The sequence below is a fragment of the Corapipo altera genome, unplaced genomic scaffold (assembly GCF_003945725.1).
Source record: "Corapipo altera isolate COAL_440 unplaced genomic scaffold, ASM394572v1 201, whole genome shotgun sequence".
Taxonomy (NCBI): Eukaryota; Metazoa; Chordata; class Aves; order Passeriformes; family Pipridae; genus Corapipo; species Corapipo altera.
In genome coordinates, this window is record NW_020884940.1 from 848,049 (window position 1) to 857,511 (window position 9,463).

At 64.3% G+C, this 9,463-nt stretch overlaps 1 protein-coding gene across 1 annotated transcript in view; it reads right to left on the reverse strand.

Annotated features, from left to right (window-relative positions):
* COL9A2 (collagen type IX alpha 2 chain) overlaps positions 1 to 8,049 on the reverse strand; it is a 12,131-nt gene extending 4,082 nt beyond the window's left edge. Inside the window, exons 1-17 of the mRNA XM_027661456.1 lie at positions 7,768 to 8,049; positions 5,666 to 5,740; positions 4,793 to 4,828; positions 4,639 to 4,701; positions 3,780 to 3,833; positions 3,531 to 3,566; positions 3,308 to 3,331; positions 3,111 to 3,164; positions 2,751 to 2,804; positions 2,539 to 2,589; positions 2,250 to 2,306; positions 1,740 to 1,793; positions 1,406 to 1,459; positions 712 to 765; positions 489 to 542; positions 356 to 409; positions 158 to 211 (exon numbers count right to left, since the gene is read on the reverse strand). Coding sequence (XP_027517257.1) covers positions 158 to 211; positions 356 to 409; positions 489 to 542; positions 712 to 765; positions 1,406 to 1,459; positions 1,740 to 1,793; positions 2,250 to 2,306; positions 2,539 to 2,589; positions 2,751 to 2,804; positions 3,111 to 3,164; positions 3,308 to 3,331; positions 3,531 to 3,566; positions 3,780 to 3,833; positions 4,639 to 4,701; positions 4,793 to 4,828; positions 5,666 to 5,740; positions 7,768 to 7,839 — 900 coding nt within the window. The 5' untranslated portion in view covers positions 7,840 to 8,049. The remainder of the gene's footprint in view (positions 1 to 157; positions 212 to 355; positions 410 to 488; positions 543 to 711; positions 766 to 1,405; positions 1,460 to 1,739; positions 1,794 to 2,249; positions 2,307 to 2,538; positions 2,590 to 2,750; positions 2,805 to 3,110; positions 3,165 to 3,307; positions 3,332 to 3,530; positions 3,567 to 3,779; positions 3,834 to 4,638; positions 4,702 to 4,792; positions 4,829 to 5,665; positions 5,741 to 7,767) is intronic.
* Positions 8,050 to 9,463: the final 1,414 nt, after the last annotated feature.

Below are 9,463 nucleotides of genomic sequence, written 5' to 3' on the forward strand. Positions count from 1 at the left end.
GGGAAGGGAAGGGAAGGGAAGGGAAGGGAAGGGAAGGGAAGGGAAGGCTTCAGCCCTGCCAAGGTGCAAGGACACAGCGTGGGACACAGAGGGATCTTCTCCTTGCCAGAAGAGGCTCGTTCCCAGCCCTGGCACAGGTGCCACCAGCTGTACTCACATTCTCCCCCTTGGGGCCAATGTCTCCCTGGGGTCCTCTGATGCCACGGCCACCCTGGAGCAGGAGAGGGCAAGTGTGAGGTCAGTGTGCCTCTGGGGCAGAGGGTGGGGCTGGCAGAGGGAGGAGATGCCCGATGAGGGCACCCTGGGAAGAGCCCCTCTCCGTGTGGGGCATGGGGAGCACTGGGGGGTCACCTACCAGCTCTCCCTTCTCACCAGGGTCCCCAGGTGGTCCCTTGGGGCCTTCCCTGCCCTGCAGGGAAGAAAGGCAAGGGCTGAGCAGGGAACTGGGGGGTCCCTGAGCCCCTGGGGGTGGATGGGGGGGCACTCACCGGCCGCCCGGCTGCTCCCACGGACCCCACCATGCCCTTGTACCCAGCAGGGCCCTGCAAAGAGAGCACAGGGGGGTCAATACCTGGCACCCCGACCCCCAGTCCCACCCAGCAGGAGGCAGGTCCAGCTCCCCAAGGCAGCCCAACGTGCTGGTGACACTTTCAGCCTGGGAATGGCTGCCGTGGGATCTGGTCCCCCCCGAGCCCCCCCAGCAGCACTCACCGTCTCACCCTTGGGTCCTGCCATCCCGGGGTACCCCCTGGGGCCCTGAGGTCCCTGTGGGGAAGGGAAGCACAGTTCTAGTTTAGCTGGAAAGCCCCCCTGGAGCAGCCCAGGGGGAAGCTGCAATTCCAGCAAACCCCGGGGTTGGGAATCAGCCCATTTGGCCAAACACGAGGGGTTCCAGCCCCTCCTAATCCTGCAGCCCCCCAGCAGGTGCTTTTCCAGCTGTCGATTCCATCACACCAACGGGCCCAAAGTGGAGTCTCTTGCCCTGCCAAAGCTCTGCTTCAAAGCAGTTCTGCCCTTCCCTGGAGCCAGGGCTCAGCCCATTAATTGCTTTTCATCTTCAAAGTGCTCAGGGAGCTCCTGCAGCTTTAATCCCCCCCTCCGGCCCTGCTGTGAGCTGGGGGCTGCACCCCCCCTTCAGGTGGGGTGAGGGGGGTGAGAGGCACAGGAGAGCTTTGTCCTGGCCCAGGAGTTATCCATGGAAACAGCTGAGGTCTCTGTTGGGAGAGATGGTGACACCCTGGGAGGAGGAGGGAGATGGGTGGGATGAAGGCTTTGCTGCAGCCCCAGGGCTGTGTGGGACACACTGGTGTCACCTCCCCGGTGTCTGGGGCCGAGCACAAACTGGGCACCCCCAGTTTTTGGGGCCCTGGAGGGGTGCAGGAGCAGAGAGGGGGGAGTGTGTTACCGGCGGGCCGGGGACTCCTTGTTCTCCAGAGGCACCGACGTCACCCTTGGGGCCCTGGGCAGGGAGAGAACTGAGTGTTGGGGGGGAGTGGGGGTACAAACTGCCCTGGGGACACAAAACCCCCTCCCTTGGGACCCAGCAGGGGATGGGGAAGGTGTCCCTGCCCAGGAAGCCACCTTGGGAAGACCACCCTGTACCCCTCCCTCTGCCAGCCCTGGATTTCCCACCTTCCTCTCTCACCTCTTTTCTTCCTTTTTTCCCCCCTTTCTCCCCCTGGGTCCATCCCCTGCTCCTCCAGAGGCCCCAGGGACACCTGGATGTGCTGGGAACTCACCTGCCCCCCCTGCCTGCCGGGCTCCCCGAGGGCACCGGGGCGGCCTCTGTGTCCCTGTGGGGGAAGAAGAAGATCCTGAGTGCCCCTGGCAGAGCAGCAGGGCTGTGGCAGCGTCCTGAGAGCCCCCCTGCCCACCTCAGCCCACCCTGGGGTGCCCACTGGAGCTTCCTGAGGCAGTGGCAGGGCTGGGACTGGGGCTTTGGTACAGGGTCCCACACCCAGGAAAGGGTTGGTGGGAGCTGGGAAGCCACTCGAGGCCTCTCCCACGGCACCTGTGGCTCCAGGGCTCTCTGTGCACGTGTGTCCAGGTGCTCCCAGGGGAGCAGGGCAGTTCCTGAGCTCCCTGTGGCTCCAGGGCTCTCTGTGAACGTGTGTCCTGGTGCTCCCAGGGGAGCAGGGCAGCTCCTGAGCTCCCTGTGGCTCCAGAGCGAGGATGGATCCTCCACTCTGCCACAACCTGCTGGAGGTGACGGTCCCTGTTCCACCCCAGCAGCTCCAGGGCTCCCTTACCTTCAGTCCCTGCAGTCCCTGGGGGCCCTTGGGACCTGGGGGGCAGCTGGTCGGGCACTGGGGGGAAGAAGCACAGGATGAGTTGGGGAAGGACCTGGAGGCTGTGGAGAAGCCGTGCTGGGAAGGACGGGTTCCTGTGCCACGTGGGAGCAGTGACACAGGGGACCCCCTGCTCACACCCCAGCTGTGCTGGGGACCCTGCTCCTCCCCAGGGACAGAATTCCAGGGAGGGGCTGTATTCCAGGCAGCCAGAGCCCTGCTGGAGGGACGATGCCGTGGCAGCTCTCACCAGGATATCAGCACTGCCTTCCTCCAGTCCTTGGATGTGTCCCGGGAGGCCCTGGAGGGAAGGAGACCATCAGCATCCCTGGGTTGGTATCAGTATGATTTCCCAGGAGGGAGGGGTGTGGCAGAGCCCAGGTCCTGGCCCCAGAGCCAGAGCTGAGCCTGGGGGGAGCTTCTCCCTCGTGCAGAAGGTGTTGGTGGCCAGGGGGTACTCACGGGTTTCCCTGGAGGGCCTGGGGGGCCCCGGGGGCCATCGGGTCCAGGGTCACCCTGGGAAAGAACAGACCCAGGAAAGGAGATGTCAGGGTGGGGAGGTGGCAGGTGCTGCCAGAGCTGGGGTGGAGAGGGGTGATGGAGCTGGAGAGCCAGGATGTCACAGCAGGAATGGGGACATCCCCAGGGCGGATGGCACCAGGGGACCCGGCTGGTGGCACAGAACTGCCACCCCTCCAGCCCCACTGTCCCACCCTCCCACATTCCAGGATCATCCCTGTTTGTCCCAGGAGCCCTGGGACAGAGGGGCAGATCCTGGGGTAGGGAGGGGAGGTTTTCCCATGTCCCCTCCTGACTCCTCACCTTGGGTCCCAGCACCCCGATCTCTCCAGGAAGCCCCACTTGGCCTGGAAGCCCCTTAAGGAGAAGACAAACATCCCCTGAGTGAGAGAGGTCACACCCCCAGGCCTCCCTTTGGGTGTGCTGGGATTGGAGCTCCCCCAGCACAACTCCAGGCAGGATCCCTGGGCATCCCCCCAACCCCCCAGTGTGGCACTCACGGGTGGTCCTGGCAGAGAGGGGCCCTGCAAGAGGGAGAAAGAGGGTTGGTCTGAATTCCCCAACCCCCCAGACCCTGCAGGATCCGTGTCCCCAGCAGGGTGATGCCCACAGCACCACCCAGGGGGCAGCTGGGGGGGCTGGGGATGGTCCTGCTCTGCCCCCACCCCACGTGTGACAGCAGTGGGTGCATCCCCTGCACCCCTGGGAGCAGCAGATACTCACAGGGAGCCCTGGAGGCCCTGGAAGTCCAGGCTGGCCCTGCCAAGGCAGAGGAGGAGAGTCAGGAGCAGAAACAGGTGGGTCTGCTCTGGCAGCTGCTAAAATCCCCCCTCCCTCACCCAGCCCTGGTGCCCCCTCACTGCCAGAACCTCCATCACCAGTTCCTGGTCCCTGCTGGCTCCGAGAGGGGAAGGTGGGAGCCAAGGAAAGTGGGAGCCTGGAGAAGCTGCCCCAGAGCAGCCCCTCACTCACTTTAATTCCTGGTGCTCCAATGGGTCCTGGCTCCCCTTTCGCTCCTGTCAGGCCCTGCAAGAGGAGAGACCCTGGAGGTTATTCCCAGCCCCTGGGGTTGTTCCCATGGAAGGAGCCAAATCCCTTTGCAGGCAGATCCAGCTGGATGAATAATCCATGCTCACAGTGACAGTTATTTCTCTCTATTCATTTATTATTGAAGAATAACTAAACTCCCAAAGATTCATGAAGGGCCATCAGAGGCACAGAAGAGGAGCCTGCAGTTCGGGTTTCCCTCTGATCAGCAGGTAAGTCCCTGGCACTGACCTGGGCATGAGGCAGGAGCCCACCCAACCCTCCCTGGGCACCCATCACACACCCCTGAGACCCAACCCAGGGGACCTGGTGATGGGACTGACCCATCACAGCAGCCAGGCAGGGGGAGGTGACAGCTCTGTCCCCTTTCTGCCACCACTTCTGTGGTGACTCTGCTTGTGCCAGGGAGGGGACAGTGGTGGAGTCACCGATGCCACCTCATGGGTGCCGGGGAGGGGACATGGGATTGCTCCAGGTTTGTTCTGGAGGAAACAAGAGCTCAGTGAGGGCACAGGGCAGCAGCAGCAGCAAGGGACAAGGAAAAGCCTTTCCATGCCCAAGTACCCTTTCCATGTCCTTGCTACCCTGGCACAGCTCTGCCCTGCCTGGAGTGCAGGGGGACGTGCTTTTGGGTGCCCAGGCAGTGGGAAGGGGTGGCACCAGCCCTGCCTGGGCTCTGCTGTGATTCCAAAGATTTTGGCCCGTTCTGATGTGGGACAGACACAGTAAGAAGAGTTTGCTGCGGGCAGGGACCCCACAGGGGGGGCAGGAGGGGGGTACTCACGTCGATGCCCGGCTTCCCTGGGGGTCCATCGGGGCCGGGGGCTCCGGGGTCCCCCTTGACACCCTTGAAGAGAGAAGAGGAAGGGGCAGGATGGAAGGAGCTTCTCTGGGAGGAGGGGGAGCAGCGGGGAGCTGGGGGGAGGGCAGGTACTCACCGGGGAGCCCGGGGCTCCAGCAGGGCCTTTGTCACCCTGGGGAGAGGAAGGAGGTTGTAAAAGGGACCTATCACCCCCCAGGGTGGGGGGCTCAGCGTCGTTGTCCCCCTCCTCAAGCCAGAGGGGGGCTCAATCCAGCTGGGATGCTGGATTCCACAGCCAGGTGGGGAATTGGGATGGGGCTGGGGTTGGGAAGAGTGGCTTGTGTTGGGGTTTTGGGAGGGTTGTGCTGGGGTTGGGGGGGGAGGTTGTGGCTGTTCTGGGTATAAATAGCACTAAAATAACACTTGGGGGTACATCCCAGAGAAAGGGCACATTCTGCTGGCTCACAGATCTCCCCTCTGTTCGGGCCCCCACTCCACAGCCTGGGGGAGGATCTGGAGCCACAGCCCCCCCAGCACAGCCCTCGGCCACATCACCACTCTGAGGGCACCCCACTGGGGTGTCCTGCTCCCCAGCAGCCCCCCCTGGCTCCCCCCCTCACTGGGCACCTCTGGGCTGACCCTGCAGCCACCCCCTCCCCGAGCATCCTCTGCTGCCCGGACAGGGGAGCACCCAAACCTCCTCAAAAACCACTTCAGCCCCCAATTTCCAAGGTGCTCGGGAGGCCGGGGGCAGCTGTGGCTGGAGACGGAGCCCTCAGTGCAGGAGCTGTGCTCCCTGTGCCACCTTTGCTGCCCGGGGCTGCAGGAGAAGCCGGGGATGCTCCGTGTGCCGCAGCCCAGGAGCAGCGGGACTCACACGGAGCAGGAATCCCACGGCACCGGCATCCCCTGCCCTGGCCGAGCCTCCGCCCCACACAATGTCCCTCTTTGTGCCGCGGCTCCCCTCCCTCCCTCCCTCCCTGCCTCCCTCAGGTTCCCGGTTACTCACGTCAATCCCGTCCGCTCCCGGCACTCCTGGGGGACCGGGGGGCCCTCTCGGGCCGGGCTGGCCCGGTGGCCCTCTCTAGGGGGGAAGAGGGATGGGATCCACGTCAGGAAGGAGCAGAGGCACCCCGGGATATGCTGGGGGACAGTGGGAGCCGCTGGTGTGTGCTGGGGACCCACCGGGATGGAGGGAGACCCCCAGGCTGGCCCAGCTCTGCGGGATCCTCGCTGTGCCCCCCGGCCAGGGCGTGGATGGGGAAATCCAGGACATCTCCCCCACACTGGCACCACCAGCTCCCCGTGCCCTGCTCAGTTCCTACCCCTTTTCTTCCCCCTCCTGCCCTGGTTCCATGGGACTCCTGCCCCAACAGAGCAGGATGTCCATGAGGTGATGGCAGCATTTCTACTCCATTTCTGCCCCCTCCTTCCCTGGCACTTCCAGCTCCTCATCCCCTGCTCGTTTCCTACCCCTTTTCTTCCCCCTCCTGCCCTGGTTCCATGGGACTCCTGCCCCAATGGGGTGGGATCTCCGTGAGGTGATGGCAGCATTTCTACCCCACTTCTGCCCCCTCCTTCCCTGGCACCCTCAGGGGCTCCTGCCCCAATGGGGTGGGATCTCCATGGGGTGATGGCAGCATTTCTACCCCACTTCTGCCCCCTCCTTCCCTGGCACCCTCAAGGGCTCCTGCCCAGACGGAGCGTGGTCTCCACGGGGTGTTAACACCACTTGCCAAGGCCCCCCCTTGGCTCAGAGCGGGATTTCTGGGAGCACTGGCAGGATTCGGGGGCCGGCAGCCCCGGGGTGAGTTGGGGACCCCCGGCCCTCGGCGGGAGCTGTCCCCCTGCCCCGGGCTGGCTCGGTGCCCGTGTCCCGCAGCCCCGCTCCCGGCTCTGCACAAAAGCTCCATTGAGGAGCGGCGGGAGAGCTCCCGGGGCCCGGCCCCGGCCCGCAGGTTTGCAGAGGACTCTGCAAAGAAACCTCTGTTATCCTAACGGGGAGTCTGGGGGGGAAGAGATCCCAGTCCTGGAGACGGAACCCGCGGCGTTCCTGGAAATGGGAACCAGACGTGGCTGGGCTGCAGCTCCTGCGGCTCCTCCGCGGCCCCCCAGGGTGGGTTATTTTAAATAATAAATATGAATATATAGGGGTGAGGGGAGCTGCTGGTTTGTGCACGGAACAGGAGAGCCCTGGATCAAACCCTGTGGTCGGGGAGGGAGCGAGTCCCGATCCCTGCGAGAGCCCCTGAAAGGCACCTTTGTCCTGCCCGAGTGATTTCCAAATGGTTCCTTGTTCCCGCAGCTCCCACAGCCCCGAGCCCGCTCCCCTGGCCAGCCCCTGGCACCACGAGCCCACGGGCATCCCGGGGGGCTGTTCTAGGAGGGAGCTGCCCCCCAAACTGTGCCGACAGGAGCCGCGTGGAAAGATTTTCCAAAATCTTTTCTAAAAATCTTGGGGTTTAACCAGATTTTACCCCCCATCCCTGCGAGGCAGGAAGAGTTCTCCCAGGTGGGCTCCCAGGGGGAACTCTGCCTCTTCCTCTGCACTGCTCACCCCGAGGAGCGGGGGGACACCTTCCCTTCTTCCCAATCCGTTTTTTCCTGTCCCTGGGTGAGTTCGGAGAGTCCACCGGGACCCCCAGGATCCCCACTGCTGGTGTTCCCCCCACCCGGGGCAGCCCTGGGAGGGTCTGACCCCCCTCAGTCCGAAGTCGCAGCACATCCCAGGAAAGGAGAAGGACACTTTCCCAGGTGATGGGGAGCAGATCCGGCGGCTGCTGGGGAGGGAAAGGGTGGAGGGGGAAAATAAAACTGAGCTTGTTCAGCCAAGAAGTCCCAGATTTCCAAGCCCCCTCTTCCCGCGGGGCTTTTGGCACAGAGAGGTCCCGGGTGGGTCGGGGCGGTGGATCCCGGCTGGGGTCTGTTCCCAATCCCCCATTGCTGGGAAAAGCAAGGGAAAGGTGCTGGGAAAAGAAGCCAAAAGTCGCGGGGGCTCTCAGCGCTGCGACGGGGGAGACGGCGACCGTCCCCTCTCCATCCAGCCCCTCTCCATCCCTTCTCCAGCCCCATCCCAGCCCGGAGCGGAGCGGGATCGAGCACGGGACTTACGAGCTGGGCCAGGCAGAGGCAGGAGGTTTGGAGCACGAGCCAGAGCTGGAACACCGAGGGACCCCCGGCCATGGCGAGGGCGGCCGGAGCCGAGCGCGGGTGGGCTCGTGTCGCTGAGCTCGGGTTCGGCACCGCCGGACACCGGGAGGGACGGGGGGAGGAGGAGGAGGAGGAGGAGGAAGGAGCTCATTAATATGGAGCAGTGGGATGAGGGCAGGCGGCAGCCCTGGCCCCCCCGCCCCCCTCCAGGTGAGCCCGGGGCTATTTTGGGCTCCTCCACGGCTGGATGGTGACAGGGGGGTTGGCACGATGGTGGCGAGGATCTGGCACAGACACGGGGCTGGGAGAGGAGCGGGATGAGCCGAGGAGCTGCTGCCCTGGGAGGTCCCGGCCAGGATGTGTGTGTGGGCACCCCCAGGGTGTCCCTGCGCTGTCCCCATCACGATGCCACACAAGGCCTGGGTGCAGCACTGGGAACCGGTTCCTGCCGGGATTTCTGACCCCCGGGAGGGTGCTGGGGGAGGTTTCTGCCCCAAATTTTCCCCCGGGAGCCCCGTGCAGCCCCTGGGGCTGCCCCCAGCAATGCCCCCAGTGTGGCACCAGGAGGGGAAGGGGGGCTGTGCCGGGGGTCACCCCGCTGTCCCCCACAGCCCTGGCAGAGCACGAGGGCGGTGTCCATGGGGGATGGGTGCCCCACGCACCCCCCTCAGTGCCCAGCTCCCCCCCACAGCTCCTGCCTGTGCCGGCAGCCGCCCCCCAGCTCCCGGGAACACGGGATGATTCATCCCGGCGAGTTCTTCCTCCTCCTCCTCATCCTCCTCCTCCCGGAGCTCGAAGGCTCCGCAATGAGCCGCTGATTCATCGGGTTTGGGGGGGCTCAAGGGCCCCCAGGAACGGGTCAGGGGTGGCAGAGCAGTGCTGGGTATGTTCCCCAGTGGGCGCGATGCCATCCCAGCACATGGACCAGTCGGGACTCCAGGCTGGGATCTCCTCTCCTGGTCTTTCTCCCCGTGTCCCAGCCCGGCACCCAGACCCCCAAAACTCCCTATACCCCCATGGCCAGCACCCCTGTACCCCTCCACCCAGCACTCCTGCACCCCTCAGCCCTCCCAGAACTCCCACCCAGCACCCCTTGTAGCCCCCCCCCGCCCTCCTCAGCCCTCCCAAATCAGAGTCAGGACCCCTGCACACTCCTCAGCTCCTCAAAATCTGACCCCATCACCCCTGAACCCCCCAAATTCCCCCCATTCCCCCCGGATTCCCCCCATTCCCCACAACCCCCCCAAATTCCCCCCATTTCCCCCAAATTCTTCCCAGTCCCCCCAAATTCCCCCCATTCCCTACAAATCCCCCCCATTCTCAAAACCCCCCAAACTCCCCCCATTCCCCCCAAATTCCCCCCATTCCCAACCCCCCAAATTCCTCCCATTCCCCCCAAATTTTCTCCATTCCCCCCAAATTCCTCCCATTCCCCCCAAATCCCTCCCATTCCCCCCAAACTCTCCCCATTCCCCCCAAATTCCCATCATTCCTCAAACCCCCCAAATTCCCCCCATTCCCCCCAAATTCTCTCCATTCCCCCCAAATTCCCCCCATTCCCCCCAAATTTCCCCCATTCCCCCCAAATTCCCCCCATTCCCCCAAATTCCCCCCATTCCCCCCAAATTCCCCCATTCCCCCCAAATTCCCCCCATTC